Here is a 26,657-nt window from a genome sequence, read left to right on the forward strand (position 1 = left end):
CTGGATCCTTCTTATTCCTTTCAAACTTGTTTTTTTCCCACTGTCTTGTAATACACTATATAATTAGCTAATTAATTCACTTCTCACATCTCTCTCCCCCCTACCAGAATGTAAACTGCACAAATGCATGGATATTTTGAGTCTGTTTTGTTCACTGTTATAACCTAGTTTCCTACAAAAGTACTTGACATGTATCATACCCTCAGTAATGACATTCTGCATTAAAAAAACCTTCAGATCTGTCACACTTCCACAGAGCACCTGATTGATCCTAGATGATTCCTTACTCACACATCCCCAAAACACACAGACACACTTGGAAGAAGCTACTTCTTAACATGGATATACAATCAAGCACTAACAATCAGGTATATATTTAGTATTGTTCATATACATACACAGAGGACACACACACATACACACAAATAAATAATATTTTATTACATTTTTTTCTTATGAACTTGAGGGAGGTTCTACAAAATTTTTCCTATAATGAAAATGTCAAGTCTACAAAATAATTGAAAGAGTGAGCATCAATCTAGACTGTACAGATAGTATTTTGCAAGCAGTCCATGTATATATTTCTTCACTTGTTCATCTATATATCCTGTATACATTTAAAGTAAATTATAATATTCTTCACCATTAATGCTTCAGCACTGATGAGATTTCAGCACTTATTTGATTTTTGCAGGGGTCAAAAATTTTAAGTGTGTATTTGCTGCACTTGGAGAGATGAATTTTTGGCTGGTGTGATTCAAAGCCTCATCGGGAGAGAGAACACTACTCAGACTCCCAAATTTTTGTTTTACCATTTCCTACTCACTTCCCAAGTTTGGGTAATCACTATTTTTTGACTATCATTTTTTGTTGTCTGTTGTAGACATTGATGTACACAGAAAAATTCATTGTGTACATTAGTCACATCTGTTTATCCTCTCAAATAGCCATGGTATGAATGGAGTGCCCACTGATGAACGACTGGCTAAAGAAGTTATAGGATATATATTCAATGAAATACTACTCTTCTATCAAGAAAAGATGATATTGTGTCTTTGGGGACAAAATGGATGGAACTGAAGGTGATTATTCTTAACAAAATAAAAGGATTTTTTTGGGGTGTGTGGATAATTTCACTCATTTGTGAGGACTTTGTTGCTTATTAAGCTGGGGTAGGGGTTGCACAGAATTTTGGTGGTGGGTACATTGTGGAACTACACCCCTGGAATTTCATAATTTTATTAGCTAATAGTAAATAAGTAATAAAATGTAAAAAAAATTCAGCGTATACAAATATACATGTGACTCCTTCATGGGGAACAGTAAGTTCTCCCAGACTGACCTATAAAGGTCAAAGGTATTTCTAGGCTGCCCTGCGTCCTTCTCTATCCTCCCCTTCAATCACATTGTCTTGAAAGATCAAGACAGTAGAGTGTCATAAAGAGAAATACAGATCCTGTATGCCATCTCCTCCCTGGGCTCCTAGCCATCCACACTGGCTTAAGAGGTTCTGCATTAGGTCCACCACCACACCCACTCACTTCTTACACAAGAGCTTCATCCACAGTTCTCTGCAACTGCTCAAGTGGGTGTTGCAATCTCAACCTAGGCTTTACTCAAGTGAGAAAAAGTTCAGTCGAAGGAATTGAGTAAGCAGAGGTAGCATATGACCCTGTGTTATTTTGGAAGTGTGGGAAGGGGAAGAGTGTGGGTGGAGACAGAACAGTGCTGAAGAAAAAAGCATGAAGAGAGGAAACATTGCAGGCTCTCAGTAGTCGTGACTGTACAGCCAAACAACATTCACCTGGAGCCTGGCCATGATGCACTGGTTCTCCAAAATGGATCTCACGGCTGCCCTGGAAGTCTTTGCAGTTTTTCAGTGGGCACTCAGTGCCTTCGTTATTGGTGAGTGTTCAGCTTTTTGCTGGTTAAACGGTTAGCCCAGGACTGTGGTGTTTTTTGAGTAAAGCAGGACTTTTGGTGCTAACACCTGGGTTGTCTCAGACAAATAAGAAGAGTTGGTCATACTGGCTCCTAGACTGAGAATATATCTGGGTGTGGGACTTGTGGGATCTGTGTGTATATATGTGGGAAAATGTATGCATACCTGTGTGTACCTATGTGAGTACACAGGTTACAAGTGTGAGTGCTGATTCTTTCTTCTTAGGTCCTCTTTGGTGCATGAAAGACATAATTCGGACAGATGGGAGGAAGATACAACTAAAGTTAGCCAAGGAAAATGATTTAACTGCAGCCTCTAGGATTCAGCAAACCATCCATGGCAAACAGTTTCCTAGTTAAGGCAGAGGGAATCTGTAAACCTGGTATCCAGAGAAACCCATCTATTTTTCCTGTCCATAACAAAGAATTTTTGTACAAGTTAACTTATTTGCTGGCCACTATGTCCTAGGTGCTGAAGCAAACCATTCACATGGTCTGCATTCCCTTAGGCAAGTACTGATTAGAGACAAGAGTATGAACTAAACAAACTTGTATGGAGGGGAAAAAGAAAACTGGTGGACCTTCGGATAGTGGGCTGTCGCTGACTGAAAGGGGAAAGGGGAAAATTTCTGTTCGGAATGGCTTCTCACTAAGGGCTCCAGCTCCAAAGTCCCTGAAATTCTCTTCAGTAGAAAATGTTTGGCTGGTTTGGTTTCTGTCCTTTCATGCCTTCAGTTTCTGGCTCTCTAAAGGATCTGAGGTGAGTTGGCTAGAACTGGTCTTTTCAAAATTATGCTGCTTCACTGCTTTTGAAAATGTGTCCTTCCCTGGACTTTTAAGTCAATCTTTCTTTTTCAGGCTTGACTCCAAGAGTTTTCAGCACCCTTATTCAGAGCCTTATGGCACTTGCACTTTCTGCTTATAGATCTTGCTCTAAACCAGATTTCTGCTTGTTGCTTTACCTGGCTTTTAAAAATCATTTTTCTTTCACTTGTAGGTGGAATTTAAGAAGCAATGGCAGAAATAAAAAACACAACATGAAAACTTGGACTTGGTGGGATGTATTGCACCAAAGTAAAGGATTCTGGTGAAGGAAGGCAGGGAGTAGGCAGAGAGAGTTTTAGGTCCTGGTTCATGATGGTGGAAAAGGACCTAAATTGGGGATGAGGATGTTTTGCAGACACCTATCACAGGGAGATGAGAAATTGTAACCACAGGACTCACCTGTCTTTTGATGTGTTGCCTAGTCTCTGCCCTGAAAACGTCTCATTTCCCCCCAAAGTCCTTCAAGAGTTGACTCAGTATGAGCTTTGTTCTACTCTCTCTCTCTCTCCCTCTTGTTCTATTCCCAGCCACTTTGTTCATTCCTGCCCTCTTTTTCTTCCTTCACTGCCATTGTGTTTTCTCAAGAAAGCAGAATCCAAGAGGCCTAAGAAATAAATTGAATTAGGAGAGAAACACAACATTTCGTGAAATCTACATTAAGACAGGCCCCATGTAGGGGAACAGAGTCTCTAGATGGTACCTCTTCTTCCTTAATCTAGTCCACTCCTTTTAGCTCACTTCTCAAAGGTAGTTATTGTTAATAGTGCTTTTGTGCAAATCATCATATATGTGTATGTGCATGTGTACACACCAATATACATGCAAACATGTACACTTACACATATCTGCAGACATGCACATACATGCACACACATGCACACATACATATAGGCGAGAGGGTATAGACAATAGTGAGATATAGCATTATTTGGAACTTCCTAATTATGAATAAGGTTGAAGATCTTTTCATATATTTATCTAAGAATTGGTATTTACTTTTCTTATTAGTTTGAGTTGACACTTGAGGTGAGGGTGATGTTCAGTTTCATGGGGTGGTGGAGGAAAGGGATGGGACAAAGTCTTTTGGTGGTGTGAATGTACAAAAAATAATAAAAAAAGAAAGTTGATACTTGAAAGACAAATAGGAGAATATGAAATAAAGAACTAGTTTTCAGGGCAGAGAGTGGGCAACACATGACAAGGTTACAACGGAAGGACTACATAACACACTGAAGGAGCTGCCACTGGTTAAGTGTAGTGAAGGAGTAAGACAACACAAAACTGATTCTCAGTACATACATACATATACAGTCAATGAATGAACGAATGGCAGAGGGCTTAGAAAAAAGAAGACTAAAAAACCGGGTGGGGAGAAATTGTGCAGAGAGCTGCAGAATTGTGCAGAGAGCACTTGGAAAAGGGTGCCAGTATCACTTTTTCATTTTTTGAGAGATAGGTCTGTGTAGAAAATGTATTTTAGGAAGAAGCAGAAACCAAGATGAGAGATGGTGGTGATTTGGACCAGAACAACAATAATAATGAAGATAGAAAGAAGTGAAAAGAATATATTCAAGAAACTGGAGTAGAATTCACCAAACTTGATGATCAAAAGATACATGGGAGAGAGGAGACACTGACAAAAACCCTGGTGTTGAGAATGGAGTGCATCTATACTGCCGTTGACATGTAATTTTGTAAATAAATATTGAATCACTAATAAAATTTAAAAAATAATAATAAAGAGAGATACCACCAAAAATTACACTTCAAAAGGGGTATAATCCACACCATTCTTTATAGCAGAGTTCTGAATCCCAATCCCCTCCACTGCAAACCACCATGGTTCTCCCAAGGTTGAAGACAGGGGTTAAAGGTCACCTCTACAACTATCTGTCTACATTTGTACATAATTGCCCACTTTTTCTTCTAGGTTCAATCCTCTCTTCCCCTCCAAGCCACACATAACCCTATTACTACATCCAAACTTCTCACCCCCTTTCATCCTCTTTCTTGGACTTGATGGAGATGGAGTTCACAGCCCTCTTATCCTTTTCCTCCTATCACCTCCCCCACTGGGAGTTTGGATGAGAGTTGTTTTTGGGGTGCAGAAGGTAGTAGTTCTGGCATCTGTAATTGCTTCTCTACTGGATTTGGGCATTGACAGGTCAATCCTTACCATCAGTCTGTTTCTGTCTTTTCCTAAGTATGATAGGGCTCTGGAGAGGTGAGGTTCCAGGACATATTGGTGAAGTCGTCTGCCCAGAGAAGTTAGGGTGGAATCATAGTAGCACCTGCAACTTGGTGTCTGGAAGGTGGCAGGACATGAAGTGAGACAAAACAGTTAATGAATAGGAACCAAAAAGTAGGAACAGTGCAGATGAGATTTGGGGTTTTTAGGCTGGAAGAAAGCACAGAAGTCCATTTTAGGCATATTTCTATGGGCCCACAACTATGGTAGTTTTTTTTTTTTTTTTGCTTGATTTTGATAGCTAGTATGAAGTTGGATAAGAACAATGAAAGAGTGGTGTCAGGGTAGAGAAAAGGGCTAGAGAGTGGGATTAGGGCAAAGAGTATCTCCCATACTTGAAAATATTCTGTGGATAGAATTAATTATTTACCTCCATCCACTCGATCCAGGGCATATATATATTTAGCACCAGAGCTTCTCTAACCTCTAAGTCTCTGTTAGTAGAGTTCACAGCTCATGGTCCCAGGTGGAAATAGTACAGGCTGCACTCATTTCAGGACCAGTCTTTCTCAAGTGACAGGGCAGGATCCCAAGACTCCCTTTGGAGACTGGGGCAGTCCATATCATAGCTGCTCTATGGTGAGTGCAAGGTTTTGAAAGGGCCCACAAGAAGGCCCTATTCCTCTAGGCACCGTTTTCTGATTTAAGAAGTTCAGACATTGTCATTAACTTCCTAATATGAGTTATGAGAATTTGGCTCAAAATATTGTCATTATAGCTTCTTTTCCTCCCATCCTTTCAGATTGGTATAATATAGGCTTTGATTAAATGCCTGATTGTGACTAGAAAATAGTATCGGCAATTGAACAGTTTAGTATGCTAAGTAAGGTTATGTTCATTGTCGTGCAACTTCCTGTTTTCCTTGGAATTCATAATTCCCTTACTTAAAATTTCGTAAATTATCTATTAGAATGCTGGCACAATAGCTCATTTGGACAATACACTTGCTTTGTCATGAGTGACCCTGTTTCAAAACCAGCTTCCACCACACTGGAGAAAGTTTCAGTGCTGCTGTGTCTTTCTTTCTCTTTCTCTATTCTGTCTTTATTTTTCTGTCTGAAAAAGTCAGCTTGGAGCAATGAATTACTAGTGACAACAAAAAAGAAGCTATCTATTAGAAATAAATTCCTTACTATTAATTTATCTCCATATCTGAACAGACTTGATAATCTCTCACTATATGCAAGCAGAAACATATAATGCCCCATTTCTAATTTTTCCTTGAAGGAATCTTGCTGGAGCCCAGCATCTTCCTCTTATAATTTGGTTTTATACATATCTATCACCCACAGGAATCATTAAAGTGCATTGGACACACAATTTAAGAAGGTGCTCATTCACAGTTTTTTTTTTTTTTTAAGTGTTAGATCAGAACTTGCCCAATCCTGAGAATGTCTCCTTAGATTTTGTGCCCTAAGCTCCTTGCATACCCTAGTTTCATCTTTACCCTGGCCACATACTTTCTTCCATGGGTTCCTCTTTATCTGTGTTGGTTTACTCCCTCATTTTTGTAGAGTATATTGTTCCTTGGTGCTGGGTGGTGGTGCACCTGGTTGAGCGCACATGTTACAGTGTGCAAGGATCCAGGTTCAAGCCTCCAGTCCCTACCTGCAAGGGAAAAGCTTTGAGGGTGGTGAGGCCGTGTTGCTGGTTTCTTACTCTTTCTTTATTAATGCTTCCCTTCTCAATCTCTGCCTGTTTCTTTTGAATGAATAAAGACAATAAAAAAATAGAGTATATTCTTCTAGTAGTTTCCTGAGAAAGACCCATGAGAGACAAACTACTAGCAGTGGCATTTTTGGGATTGTCCTTATTCTACTTTCATTCTTGATTTGGCTGCATTTTTGTTAAAACTTTATTTTATTATTATTTTTAAACCAGAGCACTGCTCAGCTCTGGCTTATGGTGGTATGGGGGATTGAACCTGGGACTTCAGAGCCTCAGGAATGAGAGTCTTTTGCATAACCATTATGCTATCTACCCCCACTGGCTGCATTTTTTTTATTTGCCTTTGTAATGCTTAGTATAAATATCTGAGACTTCAGGTTTAATTTTCCAGGGAACAACCCTCACATTGCTCAGTTGTGGAGTGGACAGGAGGGAATTTGGGGTTCTAATAATTTATTTGATGAACTTCAAACAATCTCTGTGATTACAATCAGTTACAAAAAATCTTTGTGACATTTATTGGCTCCTAAATTCTGAGTCTTCCTCAGATACACCCAAATGAACAGTCTTGCTACTTGTAGGAATTTCTGTTGTACCACTGCAGGTAGCTAGGTTTCAAATGGTCTTCATTTTATTTTATTTATTTATTTATTTATTTATTTATTGCCTCTGGGGTTATTGCTGGGGCTTGGTGCCTACACTACAAATCCATTGCTCCTGAAGGCTATTTTTCCCTTTTGTTGCCCTTGTTATTTGTTGTTGTCCTATAGGACAGAGAGAAGTCAAGAGAGGACGGGAAGATAGAGAGGGGGAGAGAAAGATAGACACCTGCAGACCTGCTTCATTGCTTGTGAAGCAAACCCCCTGCAGGCCAAGAGCCAGAGGCTCAAACCGGGATTCTTATGCTGGTCCTTGCACTTTGTGTCATGTGCACTTAACCCGCTGAGCTACCACCCAGTCCCCCCACCGCTTAATCCCCCACCCCGTCTTCTTTTATCTTTTATTTATTTATAAAAAGGAAACACTGACAAAACCATAGGATAAGAGGGGTACAACTCCACACAATTCCCACCACCAGAACTCCATATCCATCCCCTCCCTTGATAGCTTTCCTATTCTTTAATCCTCTGGGAGTATGGACCCAAGGTCACTGTGGGATGCGGAAGGTGGAAGGCCTGGCTTCTGTAATTGCTTTCCCACTGAACATGGAAGTTGACAGGTCAATCCATACTCACAGCCTGCCTCTCTCTTTCCCTAGTAGGGTGGGGTTCTGGGGAATCCAAGCTCCAGGACACATTGGTGGGGTTGTCTGTCCAGAGACGTCTGGTTGGCATTATGCTAGCATCTGGAACCTGGTGGCTGAAAAGAGAATTAATATATAAAGCCAAACAAGTTGTTGACTAATCATGAACCTAAAGGCTGGAGTAGTGCAGATGAAGGGTTGGGGTGGGGGCGGTCTCCGTTCTGTATATAGCTAGTAGGCATATTTTAGTTATATTACAAAGTGACTGTGGCTATACTAGTTTTTTTTCCCCTGAGCCTGACATCTGATATTCAGGATCCTAGTTATTGTCTGGGGACATGATGTCACGGCTGGAAAAAGAACCAGAAAACTGCATCAGGGAAGAGAGTAGCTCTCAAAATGTGGGAAAGATGTATAAATATTGTTGACTGTAAACCCCATAATTAATTTTTAGATAGAGGCAGAGAGGAAGAAAGAGTGAAAAATCAAAGCATCAAAAACTCCTTCCATGTGGTGGGGGCCGGGATCAAACCTGGGTCGCAGACATGGAAAGAAACACATTTTCAAAGTGAGCTCTTTTGCTGCCCTATTGTCAATAACAATTTCTCCCTGGATTTTTCCCTTCCTTTGTTATCTTAAGTACCATCTATGAAGAAAGTAATTTTATTCATTCTTCCCCTTTTAACTTCTTTCAGGTTCCATCCAAATTGCAGCAGAGATGATTTCATAATGTTTTAATAGCTGAATTATATTCTATTGTGTATATGTATCATGTCTTCTTAATTGACTCATTTGTCAGACATTTGAGCTATTTCCAAATACAGCTTTTGTAAATAGCAGTACAGTGAATATAGGTGCACATAAGTGATATCAGATGCTTTTGTTTTCTTTGAATAAACACCAGTAAGAGGAATTACCAGGTCATGTGCTAGTTTCATTTCTAGTATTCTGAGGGATCTCTGCTTAAAAGAGATTTATTTATTTATGATAAGAACAAGAATATCTCTGTGACACGTGTAAAATGCCAGGGATCCAACCTAGCACTTCATGCCTGCAAGTCATATAAATTACTATTTTGCCAACTTGTCAGTTAGCCAGATTAAAGGAGACTACTATACAGAGAGGAACAGAATTGGACGTTTGATGGTGAAATTAATGTAGATGTTTTTGATGTTGCACATCAATTTTTGTATATACTACATTAATTTCCTTAATGACAAGAGATGCTGAGTTGTTTTTTTTTCTGTGTGTGCCTGTTGGTCATCTATATGCCCTCTTTGGTGAAATTTCTATTCAGATCATCTGAACTCATTGCATGAGTTATATTTAGATTTTAATAATAATATTGTGTGAGATATGCTCTGTGCAAATATATTTTCCAAGTAAGTAGGATGGTTTTTCTACAATTTTTCAACTTCTACAAGTTGAAAGTGAAACAAATTAGAAGGCAAAGAATGAATACAATGACTTTACTGATAGTTGGGACTTAAGGAATGATGAAATGAAAAATCCAGGGAGAAATTGTAATTAACTATGGTCTATGGGGCAGCAAAATAACTCACTTTGATCATGTGCTACTTTTCATGTATGCGACCCAGGTTTGAGCCCAGCCCCTACTATATGGAAGGAAGCTTTGATGTTGTGGTCTTTTACTCTGTGCCTCTATCTGTAAAAATTAATTATGTTCTATTGAAGCTGATCCATCTGTGAAATCTTTACTGATTTCACTAAGCATAATCACCTCCAGCTGTATCCATTTTGTCCAGAAGGGCGCAATATCATCTTTTTATTGCAGAGTAGTATTTCATGGAGTGTATATCCCATAACTTTTCTAGCAAGCCATCTGTCCATGGGCAGTTAGGATGTTTTCACTCTTTGGCTATTGTGAATAATGCCTCTATGAACATAGGGATGGATATGTTCCTTTGAATTAGTGTTTGCATATTCTTTGGATAAATATCTAAGAGTGGTATTGCTGGGTCATATGGTAATTTCATATTTATTTGCTTAAGGACTGTTCATATGATCTTCCTAAGGGACTGTACCAGTTTACATTTACACTAGCAGTGTAGCAGTATACTTTTCTATACAACCTCACCTATGTCTGTCATTTTCTGCTTTGTTGATGTAGACTATTGTCACAGGTGTGAGGTGTAATATCAGTGTAATTTCAACTTGCAGTTCTTTAATAAGTGGATTATTTCTTCATATATCTGTGGGCCATGTGTAGCTATTCTTTCAAAACTGTTTGGCTATTTGGCACACTTTTTACTGGCTTTTTCCCCCTCCTTTGTTGATCTGTATCAGTTCTTTATAGATTTTTGATATCAGTTTCTTGTTTGATGCCTGATGTGAAAAGTATATCCTTCCATTTACTGGGTTGCCTGGTTATCCTTGTGTAGTTTGGTTTTGATGTGCAGAAGCTTTTAGTTTCATGTAATCCCATTTATTTACTCTTGTTTTGATTTCCTATTTAAATGGGGGTTGAGTCTTCAGATACATCTTTGATCTTGCAATGCCTCACTGTTGTTTTCTTCTATAAATTTTACATTTTCTGGCCTAATATCCAGGTCTTTGATTCACTTTTATTATTTTGTATGGTGTTAAGTAGTAGTCTAGTTTCACTTTTCAGCCTATGGCTGTCCAAATTTCCTAGCATCGTTAGCTGAAAATAATTTCTTTACCCTACTGAATCATTTTGGCCCCTATGCCATATATTAGAAGGTTGTATATGTGTGGACTAATTTCTAGGCTCTCAATTCTGCTCCATTTATCCTAATGTCAATTTTTATCCAAGCTACTCTCTTCCCTGATCCAGCTCTCTGGTTCTTTTTCCAGCCTTCACATCATCTCCCCAGACAATATCAGATTTCAGGCTCAGGGGAAAAAAACAAAACAAAAAACTATAGTTTTCTTTTTTCCTTTCTTTCTTTCTTTCTTTCTTTCTTTCTTTCTTTCTTTCTTTCTTTCTTTCTTTCTTTTTTTTTCTTTTTTGCCTCTAGAGTTATTGCTGGGGCTCGGTGCCTGCACCACGAATCCATTGCTCCTGGAGGCTTTTTCTTTCTTTTGTTGCCCTTGTTTTATCCTTGTTGTGGTCATTATTGTCATTGTCATTGTCATTGTTGCTGGATAGGACAGAGAGAAATGGAAAGAGGAGGGGAGATAGTGAGGGGCAGAGAAAGACAGACACCTGCAGACCTGTTTCACCACCTGTGAAGTGATTTCTCTGCAGGTGGGGAGTCGGGGGCTCCAACCGGGATCCTCAAGTCAGTCCTTGAGCCATGGGCCACCTGCTCCACCCCCCGACCCCTTACAGTTTTCTTTTTGATAGCAACTGCCCTGCATTGGGAATCAGAATTATGTTACCCTCATAGAATATGTTTGGGAGTTATTTCCCTTCTTCAGTTTTCTTGAAGAGTTTGAGGAGAATTGATGTTAATTCTTCCTTAACTGTCTAATAGAATTCATTAGTAAAGTCATGTGGCCTTTGGCTTTAATTTTTGGAAAGATTTTGATTACTGATTCAAGTCCAGTACTTGGCATCTTCATTTTCATTGCTCTCTAAGTAATATTTATGTCCTCTTTTGATTTTTCAGTGTTATACAAAAGCATATAGGCTAGTCTACATAGTTTGGGTACATTTCTTTGGTTCTTTTTATGATTTATTTACTTTTAAATTTCTTATTGGGGGGTCACTAGTGCTTTGCAATAAATATAGTTGTTGGTACACGTGTAAAATCTCAGTTCTCTGCAAAGCACTCTCAATACCAGCCTAGGTTTTCTTCCACCATCATGCATTAGAACTAGAAATTCCTTATTACCACCAGAGTTCTTGATTTTGGTATAATACACAAAACTCAACCTAAATTCTACTGTGTGCTTCCCCTTTATGTTCTTATTTCTCAACTTCTGTCCATGAGTGATGTCATCCTATATTCATCCATCTCTTTCTGACTGATATAACTTAACATGATTTCTTTGAACTCTGTCCAAGATGAAGTGAAGAAAATGAATTCATCATTCTTAATAGCTGAGTAGTATTCGACTGTGTATATATACCACAACTTACTCAGCCATTCATCTGTTGTTGGACATCTAGGTTGTTTCCAGGATTTCGATATTACAAATTGTGCTGCTAAGAATATAGGTATACACAGATTTTTTGGATGGGTATATTTGGTTCTCTCTCCAAGAGAGAAATTGCAGGGTAGCTCCATTTTAGACTTCTGAGATTTCTCCAGACTTCTGACTACAGATGTTGGCTTGGAATAACTCATTCCAGCCAGTCATTTGGAGATTGTTTGTCTTTCCTTCAGATCTGTGTTTCCTGGAGTCATAAAATAAATGGATCTTGCTTTTTAATACATTCAGTCACTTTGAGTCTTTTGATTGGTGAATTTAAACCACTCACTTTTTATGGTGATTTTGATCAATGTGATTTGCTTATAGCCATTCTGGTTATTGTTGTGAGATTGTTTTATGTTCTTGTTTATTATTTTCCTGTTTGCTTCTCCATGTTACTTTTTGTGGATGGTTTTCCATGAAGGTTCTGCCTAATATATATATATATATTTCCTATTTGTCTCTGTGTTATATTTTGTTTTGTGGTTACCATGAATATTGTGGTTGACTTGCAACATCTGCAACAGTCTTTTTTAAGTTGGCCTTGCTTTGCCAACATTTGATTGTATCCCTCTATCCATTTTGCCTGCCATTTTCTAGTGTCTTATTTTTCCTGCTCTTGTTATGTTCCTGGTTCTATTCTATCCCTGATCAACAGATTAAATCTTGGAATTCCTTTGATTCTTCTTTTCTTGTGGGCCTCCTTACAGTAGCTATTGCAAAGCAGGATTTGTAGTGGCAAACTCCTTCAGTTTTTGTATGTTTGAAAAGGTATTTACTTATCCCTCATACATGAAGGATAATTTGGCAAACTAGAGTATTTGTGGTTGGAAATTATACTATTTTAATAATTTTAATAAATCATTCTACTGTCTCATTTCCTCTAGTGTTTGTGATGAGATATCTGATAAAAGTCTGATGGTCCTACCTCTATATGTCAGTTTCTTTCCTTCCCAGAAGCCTGTGATATTTTTCCTTGTACTTGATTTTTAATAGTTTTATCATGATGTGCCTTACTGTGTGTTGTTTTGGGTGTTCATTCAACTTCCTGGATGTATATGTTTTGAATGTTGCCCAGCTGTGGAAATTTTTCTGCTGTGATTTCTTTGATTATCTTTTCTGCTCCTCTTTTCTCCTCTTCTTGCTTAGGAATGCTGATAACTCTCAATTCATTTTTCTGATGACATCTACTCTTTCATAGAGAAGTGTTTCATTTTTCCTGTACATTTCCTCTCTATTAGCTTTAAATTTACAAAATGTAGTGGTTTCATCTTCTAGTCCAGCCATTCTTTATATTTATTTATTTATTTATTTTTGCATACAGATTTAGTTTACTCAGTGCCTGCACTACAAATTCACTGATCCTGGTGCCCACTTTCCCCCCCATTTTTATTGGATAGGATAAAGAGAAATTGAAAGAGGAGGGGGGAGATAGAGAAGGAGAAAGATAGATACCTGTAGACCTACTCCATCACTTGTGAAACAACACCCCCCCCCCCCCCGCATATGGGGAGCCATGGGCTAGAACCTGGATCCTTGCATGGGATCCTTGTGCTTCGTACTATGTGTGCTTAACCCAGTGCCCTTCCACCCCTGCTATTCTTTCCTCAGTCTGTTTTAATCTGCTTCCTAGGCCTGCTACCTCTACCTGAATTGCATTCAAAGTGTCCTTAACAGTCTCTTTGGAATTGTTCATTAAGTTTTCTTAATGTTTTATTTATTTATGTGGTAGAGACAGAGAGAAATTGTGAGGGAAGGGGGAGATAGAAAGGGAGACAGAGATACCTGCAGCTCAGCTTCATCACTCATGAAGCTTTCCCCTGCAGGTGGGGATTAAGTTGTTTTTTTTTTTTTTTTTTTAAACTTTACATCAAATCCTGTTTTGAGTTTTTCTTCTGTGGTTTTTTTTTTTTACCTCTTTGGTGAAATGATCTTTCAATTCTTGAATATGTTTCTGAATGTCAAGTTTATATTCTTGAATTACCTTCATAATTGGCTGTCTGAGTTCTATCTCTGAAATTTTCCCTAAATCTTTGTGCATCTGATCTTCTTCTATAGGTTCTGACATGGCTGTCTTTGGAGGTAATTCTAAGCTTAAGCATTTAGTGTGATTTCTGTTGTGTCATCAGGTGATACTGTGGCTACAGTGTTGGATTTTCCTATTTATATGTTGTGCTGGGGGGAGGTGGAAAGGGAGGTTCTGTCACATATTAATTGGCCAGTTTAGTGTCTGTGATGTCAATATAGGGTTTCATTCTTGCATTTCCAGCTACTGCGGCTAAGTGAGTTTCTAAAGAAGTTCCAGTTATAATTATGTGAGTTTTCAGGTGATTTTTTTGTTGTTGTTTTAACTAGTTCATCAAGAAAGTGATGTGTGGCAACTGCTACTTCATCTCTCTGGACCTTGTGTTCAATCTGTCTTATTCAAGTAGAAGTATTTTCATTATTTCCTAACTTTTATTTTGACCTGCTTTCAATCATACAATCTTTTCACAACTGTTTTAATTAATTTGACTGAGCTAAATAACATGTCTAAGCAAGTGTGGCTCCCTGTGTCTCATCTCTGTTAAGTCTATGCTAATTAATCTACTATAGTTTCTTTTTGTACCTCAATGAAGATCAATATCTTATTCTATTAATTTGTATCTTTATTTGTTTCTTTTTTTTTAACTGTTATACTTCAACCCAAATGAAGGCAGTTCCTTTCTTTCTCTATTCCTTGCACTGATACATCACAGTGAATGTATTCAGAGGGAAGGTGAGTTGGAGAACTGTTCATCTTTCCAGGATTACAAACTTTTGGTGACCAAATCAGTGTGACACACTTTGGTTCTCTACCACTAAATATAGCACAGAGGACGGCCCAAAATATGAGAATTTACTGTGTGGGAATGAAAATGCCTTGCCTTCCAGACCTGAAATAGTTCCCCAAGGCAAGGAGAAATGGAGTTTTGGGGATGTTTGGCACAAATACCATATACTAGGGCAGGGTAGAGAAAGTGTTGAGTGAGCTTAGTTGAATATGTGAAACAAAGGAGTGGTCAGAAATTCAGAAGGAAGCCAAGTCATTAACTTTGGACTGAGATTCTTGCAGGAATCACTGTGATCTTGTGCAACCTCTACCTGGTAGTCTTCACTTCATATTGGCCTATAACTGTGCTCATTCTCACATGGCTGGCTTTTGATTGGAGGACCCCTGAGCGAGGTAAGTGTTTTGCTGGGCTCTGTTGTCACGTGCCATATGCCACATGCTCTTCCAGTTCTCTCCTTATAATAACTCAACTTTTACCTACCTGGAACACAGAAATTGAGGGAGGTGGTCTTTCTTATTTATTTTTATTGATTTACTTATTATATACAAGTCTGTTGGATAAAAGGAGTACAATTCCACACAATTCCCACCACCAGAGATCTGCATCCCTTCCCCTCCATTGGAAGCTTTCCTTTCTTTATCCCTCTAGGAGCATGAACCTAGGGCCATTTTGGGGTGCAGAAGGAGGGACATCTGGCTTCTGTAATTGCTTCCCTGTTGGACATAGGTGATAGCAGGTTGATTCATACTCCTAGCCTGATTCTATATTTCCCTAGTGGTGTAGGGCTCTGGAGAGGCTGGTTTCCAGGACACATTGGTGAGGTCGTTTGCCTAGGTTGGTGTCATGGTAGCATCAGCAACTTGGTGACTTAAAAGCATTAAGATATACAGCAGAACAAATTGTTTAATAATCAGTAAGCTAAAGGTAAGAATATAGAAGATGAGATTTGGGGTTTCCATTTTGGAAAAAGCTAGTAGGTTTATTTTGGGTATATTCTAAGGGGCCCATGACTTTACTAATTTTTACCTGAGCTCAACAGCTAACATGCAGGTGGGCTAAAGATATTGTCTGGGAAGATAGTGTCAGAATTGAAATAGGGCTAGAAAGCTGGATTAGGAAAGAGAGTACCTCCCAAATATGGGAAAAAATATAAATATCAATAACATTGATCTCATTTGGGGCCCTTATTCACCAAAGGATCCTGTGTAATCTCTGCATCCTTGTAGATCTTTTTAAGATGTTAGCAATGTCTAAGCCAGAAATGGAGTGGAGTGAGGAAGATAAAGTGAGTAAAACAGAAAATGAAGTCAGTCCTAAATTGGCACTGCCTTGCCATATCAAATACAGGTTGTTACTTAAGAGGCAGGGACTGAAAGTACCCTCCCATAGGGAGGACCAGGAGGACTCTGAGGGCAATGAGGGTTAGCAAAGTTTGACAACATTGACTTTGTCTTCAGGTGGTCGTGAGTTTACCTGTGTTAGGCATTGGCGCCTATGGAAATGGCTTGCTAATTATTTCCCTGTTAAGGTAAGTAGCTCCAGTTCTTCACTTAGACTGTTGGCTCAGTCCTAACTCCAGTTGGGTCAGGCTGGTGACTAGAGGTACCACACATATGAAGACCCTATGTAATCATGCCCCCCTCCCACAGTTGTGTACTACCTAACCTGGATGACCAGACAGAACAACCATTTCTAGGGTTTTTAGCAAAAGAGAAGTTCTCTTCCCTGGTTATTTCCTATTTTATTTTATTTATAAAAAAAAAAACAAAACACTGACAAAACCATAGAATAAGAGGGATACAACTCCACAGAATTCCCACCACCAGAACTCCATATCCCATCGCCTCCCCTGATAGCTTTCCTATTCTTTAACCCTCTGGGAGTATGGACCCAAGGTCATTGTGGGATGCAGAAGGTGGAAGGTCTGGCTTCTGTAATTGCTTCCCCGCTGAACATAGGTGATGACAAGTTGATCCATACTCCCAGCCTGCCTCTCTCTTTCCCTAGTGGAGTGGGGTTCTGGGGAATCTAAGCTCCAGGACATATTGGTGGGGTTGTCTGTCCAGGGAAGTCTGGTTGGCATTATGCTAGCATCTGGAACTGAAAAGAGAATTAACATATAAAGCCAAACAAATTGTTAACTAATCATGAACCTAAAGGCTGGAGTAGTACAGATGTTGGGGTGGTCTCCATTTTGTAGATAGCTAGTAGGCATATTTTAGTTATATTCCAAAGGGCCTGTGGCTATACTCCCGCTTCCTCTATAACCTCTATAGAGGAAGCGGGAGTATAGTTACAGCTTATTTCCTTTCTAACTCCTTTTTCCTTCACAGCTTTTGAAGACTCATGATATTCCCCCAACCCAGAACTACATTCTTGTATGCCACCCTCATGGGGTCATGTCCCATGCATGGTTTTCCAACTTTGGCACAGAGAGCACAGGCTTCTCTAAGGTCTTTCCTGGCATCAGTGCACATCTTCTCACACTGGGCGCCTTCTTCTGGCTGCCTGTGCTCAGAGACTATGTCATGTCTATAGGTGAGTTGGCTTCTAGAATACAAAGCTGAAGAAAAATGGCTCCCCAGGAGAAATGGGTGAGAGCAAGGCCACTGTTGTTATTCCCCCAGACTTTATGAAGGTTCCCTAGTTCATCTGTCCATTGGGAGGCTTTTTCCTTTGTTGAAGAGGTAGGAACATTAGCTTTTGGATGTTGCCAATGATTTTATGGCCTTTTTTTCTACTCACAGGGGCCTGCTCTGTGAGCCAATCATCTATGGACTTTCTACTTACTCATAAAGGCACAGGCAACATGCTGATTGTTGTGGTTGGTGGCCTGGCTGAGTGCAAATACTGCCTGCCAGGCTCTACCACCTTGGTCTTGAAGAACAGGAATGGCTTTATACGCAAGGCTCTTCAGCATGGGTAAAAGCATTTTTTATTTTGATTGGGGTTAAGGAAGGAAGAAAAGAGTTTTGAGGAATCATTATTTTTAAACATTTTAATTATTCATTTATTATTGGACAGCGATAGAGAGAAAATGATAGGTAGGGGAAGATAGAGAAGGAGAGACACAGAGAGAGACAACTGCAGCCCTGCTTCACCACTCATGAGGCTTTACCCCTGAAGATGTGGACTAGGGACTTGAACCTGGGTTCTTGTGCACTGTAAATGTGAGTGCTTAACCAGGTGCAGCACCACCTGCCCCCAGAATCATTATCTTAAAAGGGAGAAGGAAAGTTCTAGACGTGCCAGAGTAGGGTGAGGTTCTGGAAGCATTTATACTTTCTGCAAACTAGTCTCTTATCTGGGCTAGTCCGGACTATGACTTGACCATAACCTTATTTTATAGACAGCTTAATTATGGTGTGGGTTAAAGATAAAAGGCTCAAATGAAATGATCCTTGGTCTTAATCTTGCATTACTTCATACCTGTGTATTTACAGGAGCACCTAGGACTTGTCTACTCCTGATTGTTGGTATACTGTTTCTATCCCTGGAACAGACCATGGGGTTCTCTGGATCTAGATCTGGCTAGGCTAAGCGTTGAGGTATCTATTGTAGGCAGACTTAAGGACCACTGAGTCAGTATGCCTGACTTTCAACAATGTCCCTAACATTTTGTCTATTAAAGGATTGCTTTTTCTCTGCAGGGTGGCTATAATACCTGCTTATACCTTTGGGGAGAACGACCTCTATAATCAGTACATTTTCACTCCTGGAGGCTTGGTCAACTGTTTCCAGATGTGGTTCCAGAGTAAATTTCACATTTACCCTTGTGCTTTCTATGGGCGTGGCTTCACCAAGAACTCCTGGGGCCTTTTGCCCTATGCTCATCCTTTAACCACCGTTGGTGAGTAGGTCCGTCAGCTGGAGGCCTCACCGGGCATGTAGGATTCATTTATGAAGCTGAACCTCAACTTTGACTGTTTTCAGAGGCAGAGAAGCTTGCTGGGGTTTGTGATGGGATTGGGATAAGGATGGGGAGAACCTGGACTTGAAGGATGAGGCCCATGTAAAATATGGAGTTGTTTTGATGTTTTCCCCCCCCCCTTCTCTGTTTCTTCTGGCAGTTGGGAAGCCTCTGCCACTGCCCAAGATTGAGAACCCAAGTGAAGAGATTGTGGCTAAATACCATGCACTATATATTGATGCCTTATGCAAACTGTTTGACCAGCATAAGACCAGATTTGGCATCTCAGAAACCCAGAAGCTGGTGTTTATTTGAAAGATATCACCAGAAACCTCTCAGCTGTGCCAGAAGATGTAAAACAGGTGAAGCAGGAGGACAAACACTCCCACTTCTGATATAGCCTATCTCCAGTCTGAGGGATGGGTTGATTCATTTGGTCCTGTTCTGTACCGTTTTTCCTCTCTCTCTTTCTTCCCGATTTTCTCTACCTTTTCATTGGAGGACTATGAGAGAGATATCCCCAAGAGGAAAGGGAAGTCTGAGGAGGGAAATGCCAATATTACATGTTCTAGCTAAGCACCTGTATTGAGGAAAACCATGGTAACAATAAAAAGTCAATCTTCTGGTATTGCTTGTGCCCATAGTCTGTTCTGAGAACATATCTTCTTCTTCTTTTAAAAATATTTTTGTAAAGGAGTCGGGCGGTGGCGCAGTGGGTTAAGCGCACGTGGCGCAAAGCGCAGGGACCGGCGTAAGGATCCCGGTTCGAGCCCCCGGCTCCCCACCTGCAGGGGAGTCGCTTCACGGACAATGAAGCAGGTCTGCAGGTGTCTATCTTTCTCTCCCCTCTCTCTCTGTCTTCCCCTCTTCTCTCCATTTCTCTCTGTCCTATCCAACAACAAAGCAACGTCAACAATGGCAATAATAACCACAAAGAGGCTGCAACAACTAGGGCAACAAAAAGGGAAAAAAATGGCCTCCAGGAGCGGTGGATTCATGGTGCAGGCACCGAGCCCAGCAATAACCCTGGAGGAAAAAATATATATATTTTTATAAAAGATTTTATTTATTTATTAATGAGAAAGATAGGAGAGAGAGAGAGATAAAGAACCAGACATCACCCTGGCACATGTGATGCCAGGGATTGAACCCAGGACCTCATGCTTGAGAATCCAGTGCTTTAGCCACTGTGCCACCTCCCAGACCAATATCTTATCTTCTTAAGCTCTCAGGCAGCCTCATATGTCAGCATCAAGACTCCTGCAGAACTGAGCACCTAGCTGCTGCGTGGGAGAGGGATCAGGAACTCGTGTCAGGCTAGCATTGCAGGAGAGAGACTCTGGGACTGGAGGAACCAGAAGGCAATCCAATGTGGACAGGTAGCCAAGCAGCGTATACTTATCTGGGGGATGGGTGGGTTAGGTCCCACGTTGGTGCTGGTCCCTGTTCGGGTACCAGATGCCGGGCTAGCTTTGTGGGTGGGAGACAGACAACCAGGGACTCATGGCTGAGCTGGGAATGCAGTTCAATCTTTATTGATGAGCAGGAATGCAGTGCAACTATCTAATCTCTCTTCATTAGAAAATCTTGTCCTTTATATCTCCTGAGGCAGGAGTGTCAGATCAGAAGAGGAAATACGTAGGATAGGGGGTGGGGAGAAGGAAAAAGCACTAGTATCAAGCTTGCATCTAACCAGTGGGGATTAAATCAATGCCCTGTAGGCAGGGTGGGTCTCAGGTAAAGCAGTGGTTATGTAAATAGACCACAGTGTTAAGCAATGCAAGGGAACCTAACATGATGATCAAAACAGAAGGGGTCTTAGAAGCAGAATTAGAAGCAGATCAACACCTAGCCATTCAGCAGACTGAGTTCAGGCTCTATCACCTTCAAGTCACATGACCTGGAGAAGTTCATCACCTCTGATTCTCAGTTTCCTCATACATAAGGAGGTGGTACTTCCTCTGCTTACCTCAAAGGTTATTGGGAAAATCAAATAATACTGAATGTGACTGAATGGTAATTTTTCTATTTTTTTCCCCTTGCACCCACAGATTGAATGTTATTATATGGGAAGCTACATGAAAAAGTTCTTCATTTTGTCCAAAAAATACCCTAAATTTCATGTTTTAATTAATATTTAGTGTAGTCCAGGATATGGTGCAGTGAATGAAGCATTAAGTCTCGAGTTCAATACCTTGCAGAACATGTACTAGAATGATGCTCTGATTCTATCTTTAAAATAAATAAATAAATAAATATTTTAGAAAGAATATTTAGTGTAGGATCCAGTCCTTTGTAAGCTTAAGTAACTGACAACTTCTGTTGTTCCCTGAGCCACACTCAGTGCATGCCTCATAATACTATAATAAGATAGGTCAGGCTTGACCCCAGCATTATGCCTGTCTTTGCCTGACTTTTTAATTCTATCTTTTGTTAGTCATCCAGTCTGCTAAGGATGTAACTAAGATGCCTCACTTTGGGAAGCCATAAAAGAACTTTCCTTCTAGATAGTGAGTCTCCCAGACTTGTGTTTCTTTCAATAATTGTTGGTAATGACAGATTACACAATTTAGCCCAAAGTTCCCTTATCCCAACCCACTTGAGTCTATGACGTTTGGTCCTAATAATTTCCCTTCACTGTATGAAGGCTTGACCTGGGGATGCCATCTTGGTATCCACAACGACCCTACCAGTTCCAGGAAAGGTCTTAGTCAAGTGAAGTAAACAGTGTATTCCCCGAAATACCCTTAAGAAAGAGGCTATAGCGGGTACGAATTTCTCTGAAAAGAAGGTTTGGAGAGTCAAAAGAAGGTGTTTCAAAAATAACTGAATATATTTGCTTCTGTAACCAGCTTGCCTGTTGCAGTTGTGGTTTTTTCCTTTATAACCAGCTGTGTAACAAGGGCCAACACTGTTTCCTGGATAGCACTTTGCTGGAGAGACAGTCCCTGGCCAGGAAATAATTTGGACCTCTTATAATTTGGACCTTGGTCTCGAGCTGTCTTCCTTGCTTCAACCCCACAACAACTGATTGTGTCAATCTGGTCCACAATATCATGTGTATATAACCAGTATGATCTACTGCTTTGCCCTGGATATCTGCATCATGATTATTTGTACACAGTGAGGCAAAGAAATGGTTCCACTTATCTGCTTGTCTCCACTATCTCCCATGTCAAATGTCTCATTTTCCCTGAACTAAGTAAGGTGTTCAAAAACTACCTTCTGGTTTTCATTAAAAATGTTATTTCTCACCTAGGGTATCTTGTGGACATGTGTGGGCCCTATATCCAACTCATACACACATGAACAATAATTTGTCAAAGACAATTGTGCCCACATTACTTAAGTGCCACTTTCAATATCTACACAATGACTTGATAAGCTGCAAGGGCTGTGAAAAGGGCCTGGAATTTTCCTGGGTAGTTGATTTGGACATACTATCTGGTCTTTCTGTGAGCCTTTTCCTCATTTTGGACTCCACAGGGTTTCTTCGTGCTAAAAGCTCAAAGCCAGTTGGTGAAAGTAACATGGTAGAGTAGGAAGCACAATCAACTTGGAATCATACCAGAGTCACATTGGGGGTGAATTGGGGCAAGCTACTTAAATTATTGGAGCACTGATACCTCCATCTGCAAAAATGGAGTGATACCTCAGCAGGGAGCTAGAGGCTTAATGCATCTGAGTTATTTTGGACCTAGGCCTGAAAATATTTGCTAGATGCCAGTCTCAAACTAGGGGTGACAGGACATTCAGATTTCCTTCCTTCTGTTAGCACTATTGAAACAACTGCCTTGGTCATTTTCTTGGTTCATGTGTAGTATCATTTGTAAAGAAGAACCTAGCATGTAGGAAGAGCTCAAACTTGTATTCAAGAACAGGGGAAAAGCTTTATTTGCAAAGAATAAACCATTAATTTACACAAACTTACACCCCAGTTTATATACATTATGTATAGTTTATATACACAGTATTTCACACTGATGCTGACCCCCAAAGCAGCATTGGGCCTGTTCCAGGCCATCACAATAAAGTTCATTCCCCACCCCAAATGGAAGCTTTTTGAATCAAGAATTAGCATATGCCCAACTCCTCTCCAAGAGATCCCTGAAGTAGATTAAAAGGAAAAAAATATCCAGCTCCTCCTATGTGTTCACAGGACCTAAGGGAGCCTCCAGGCAGGGATGGGATGGGGCCTGAGGCAGGGTTTCATGGTACTGAGACAGTCCAGAGGCAGGAGTTGGGATATGACTAGTTCTGATGAAGACTGCAGTTACTCTCTCCCTGCCTGACCAGGCTCCTAAAGGGGGACATGTGTTTGCAGCTTTGAGTCTGTGTATGGAAAAAAGAAGGGGACAGCATTGATATGGACTGTTCTAACTCCTCACTTACTGAGTCCAGAGGTTGAGATTTGTTCAGCACCTCGGGCAGGTGACTTTCCCTCTCTGGACTTCAATTTCTATATGAGTAACCTGGGGATCAAGTATATACTTAAACTAGATTTCCTTTAAATTTCTCTGTATTTATATGAATATACCAGAAGTTACATAAAAGAGACATACAGTCTTTGTTCATCTCCAAGGTTCCTAACTCTTTCTTGATCAGTAAAATAAATTTGGCTCAGGATAGATGAAGGGGGAAATAAGGCAAAGATGACATTTGGCATAAAATTGGTAGCTAAGCAGTCCTGATAGCTGTTTTTTGGGCCAGCTTTAGCTGTCAAAGCCCAAATTGGCAAAGGGCCATGCTATGCAATTTTCCTTCAAAACTGTCACCTGCTGCCTTATAAATGTCTTTGTTCTATTGCCCATCATAAGTCTCCACATTATAAATCAATTTAATTTCCTTATTATTATTTTTTAGTAGTTGATTACTTTACCAGTTTGCTAAGAACTTTGCTGCAACAACACTCTCTTACTACCCTTACCCACTTCCTCATTTTTGAGAATTATTTTTGAGGGTTCATGATGAATAAATATTCCTTTGTGAATTCTATTTCCCCATATCTGAATGATAGGTTGGGTGTTGGAATATCCTTAGGGCACAATTAGGAAGCCTTTTCATTTCCACTTCTTCACACCCTTTTGGTATTAGAACCAAGTTCTCTCTGAGGTAATACCTCTATCCTAAAGAAATATAAAACTCTCTGTGGTTTGGTGAAAGAAGATATGATATTGATTAGTAGGTGTGGGAAGTAGCCAACTCCTATAACCTGTCTTTAGGTGTAAGGCAAGGAGGACCCAGTCCACTTAGAGGACCTGTACCAAAGTTGGTTAATTGTGGAGGTTAAAGAACATGTGGGGAGTCAGTTTTCTGCTGCTTGGACATAATGCCAAGAGAATTCTTCTGAAAGAAAGTTTCCCAAAGAAAGTTTACTTTTGTTTTACCATATAGTCCCTGGAAGTCAGGAGAACAGGTATTACCAGCAGAGTGGAAAATGAGAATCTTTGGGTTTCTCTTTAGGGATATAAAGGATTGATACCATCTTCACTGATTTTTTTAAGACCCCTGGTTAAACCTAATCTTATAATATAATGGAATAGCTTTGAAGTCAGACCTGGTTGGAGCCCTAGGTGTAGAATTTAAGCTGGGTGAGATCCTAGTCAAAGCAGTTAATCTCTCTAAGCCTCATCTAAGCAATGGATGATGTATATCCATATTATAAATGGAATTTATAATATTACCAAAGGGTGTAATAAGAAAGCGGTTTCAAAGCTTGAGGGTGAGGCTCTTATCAGTTCCTGCTATAACTTAGGATTGTATTGACCCCATTATATTACTTGAGGCTAGACACACATCCAATATGCCTCACTGGGGATTTCAGACTATCCTTAATAATCAGACAGACAATGGTGATCTAGCCAGCTGTCTCTTTCCTTGACCCTGGGAAGATCAAACAGTATAGTTGTTTAGATATAGGAGGCACAGCTAAGAAGTAGTGCCTGCTGTTTTTGGTGCATTTAAGGTGTCTGAAGTAATTTAATCCTAATCTTCTCACAAGGATACTTGTCTCTGGAACAAGAGTAACAGCCTTTACAAGGATGATCTTCTTAGCTATGGGATATACATAGTACCCCAGAAATCAGGCTCTTGGATGATCACAACATCTGATCCAATGAGAACATTAGGGTGGAGGCGATGTCTTTATATCGGACTAGAGGACAGAGCCCTGCCCAATGCCTAGACATTGGCTTCCCCTAAGTCTGTATTCAGTGGAGTATCACTGGAATCTATGATGACTGTGCCCAACCATAGCTTTCAAAGGATAGAGTGAGGAGAGGGTGGGCCAGTAAGGTGTCAGCTGCTGGGCTAATAACCACTTGAGATGCAGCTGCATTGAAAAAATATACGACCCCGGTCTTATCTCTACATCCTGCCCTGTGTTAGGTAGAGAAGCTGTGTCTTTTTCTACTATGTATGTCCAGGAATAGTCTACAGTGTGGAGACTAGTAGGCTCTTTGACAACCATCTATGCATTTCTGGAGGTTTCCCAATCCAATGCTTAACTTCCAGATACAACTTGATCAAATTAATACTTGTGTTGCTTCATAAATGGAAAATTCTCTTTGCACCCAGGTAATCTAAAGTATATCCTAAGTTCACATAAGCACAGGTTCCAGGTGAGGCACCTGTCTCAGACAGAGGTAGACTCTGTGGGGGGAAATAAGTCAGGAATTCTAGTAAGACTGTCAAGGACAGCATCAAGAGGGAACCTAGGGAGTTTTCTGAGCATGGAATCAGCTGTAAAAAAATGAAAGATATGACATGTGGCCTCAAATCTGGCTTCAAGTTCTTACCAGGCAACTTTGTAGCTATTTCCTGTAATTGTTCCAAGGGAGGGCAAACCTCCTATCCCCAAAGCACAGGAAGCTTTGGAAACTCTCAGACAGAATGTGAAAAGCCTTCTGACCCTTCTTCTGGCTACAGCACAAAGCAGTGAAAATGCTTCCATTTCTAAGGATGCTCAGCAGTTAGGTTTCTCCCTTGACCACTCTCTGTTTGTCACAAGCACCTGCCTTTCCTCTTCCTGCCCATCTTCTTACGCCACACTTCCCATCCCAACTCCCTTACCCCCACCCAAGAGAGGAGAAGCAGTCCCCTTGGGAACATATGTCCACTCCCAGAGTCTGGAGAGACTTTTGTTTCCTTTTACTTACTATCCTGGACCCCTATTTTAGTGCAACAAATGATAACTTTGAAGATAGGGACTTTGGGGTTGAGGAGTCATGTTATAAGCCAGTTAACATGGAGCAGAAGGAGGCTCTGCTTCGTGTAAACCCTAGGGCTCCATGACTGTCCTGTTAGATCAATGTTACTTTGGAAAGTCAAGGAGGACTTATGATCCTGAAATCTTTGTATATAAATAGCACTGGGAGATTTCTCTCTGCAACTGCAATATCAATATACCTCACTCCACAGCAGCACTTAGAGGTTCTGGGAGTCCTGGTTCCCAAACCTGGGGTAGGGGTATGAGTAGGGCCAAATGGGAGAAATCTAGGATGCAGGAGCCTCGCCCAGCCTGATGGCCCCAAAAAAGGTGGTGTGCTTGCTCATGTTGATAGAGATGTCAGCATGTACCATCTTCACAGCAATCTTCTGCCGGGCTTTAAGAAGGCAGACGCCAGCGGTGTAACAAGTGTTGTAGTTGGTCTTGCCTGTTTCAATACTGCGGGTGCATTGCAGGAAGGGCTTCTCATCAACCACCACCTCATAACTGGCAAAGTCAGTGAAGTTGATGTAGTATACCTGGGTGAGATGCAATAAGAAGGGGTTGGGGAGGAGAGAGGGTGGGGAGCCCCTCCCTGGGTGGGGGGCCCTCCCCATAATGAACAGATGGGGCTATGAAGAGATGCCAGCACTTTGTGAAGGTGACAGTGCCACCTGATG

At 40.5% G+C, this 26,657-nt stretch overlaps 3 protein-coding genes across 6 annotated transcripts in view; 2 read left to right on the forward strand and 1 right to left on the reverse strand.

Moving 5' to 3' along the window:
* The window catches only part of P2RY4 (pyrimidinergic receptor P2Y4), a 575,290-nt gene that overhangs the window by 396,446 nt on the left and 152,187 nt on the right, over nt 1–26,657 (forward strand). The gene's annotated exons all lie outside the window — the stretch shown is intronic.
* On the forward strand, nt 1,699–19,398 carry AWAT2 (acyl-CoA wax alcohol acyltransferase 2). The gene is made up of 7 exons (XM_007530767.2): nt 1,699–1,905; nt 15,142–15,252; nt 16,318–16,388; nt 17,194–17,398; nt 17,608–17,782; nt 18,511–18,710; nt 18,931–19,398. The coding sequence occupies exons 1-7, from the start codon at nt 1,818–1,820 to the stop codon at nt 19,083–19,085; spliced, it is 1,005 nt and encodes a 334-aa protein (XP_007530829.2). The 5' UTR covers nt 1,699–1,817; the 3' UTR covers nt 19,086–19,398.
* The window catches only part of EDA (ectodysplasin A), a 620,747-nt gene continuing 616,741 nt past the window's right edge, over nt 22,652–26,657 (reverse strand). For all 4 annotated transcript variants that reach the window (XM_007530749.2, XM_007530748.2, XM_007530747.2 and 1 more), the window contains exon 8: nt 22,652–26,516. In XM_007530749.2, coding sequence (XP_007530811.1) covers nt 26,265–26,516 — 252 coding nt within the window. In that variant the 3' untranslated portion in view covers nt 22,652–26,264. The remainder of the gene's footprint in view (nt 26,517–26,657) is intronic.

Source organism: Erinaceus europaeus, chromosome X (assembly GCF_950295315.1).
Source record: "Erinaceus europaeus chromosome X, mEriEur2.1, whole genome shotgun sequence".
Lineage (NCBI taxonomy): Eukaryota > Metazoa > Chordata > Mammalia > Eulipotyphla > Erinaceidae > Erinaceus > Erinaceus europaeus.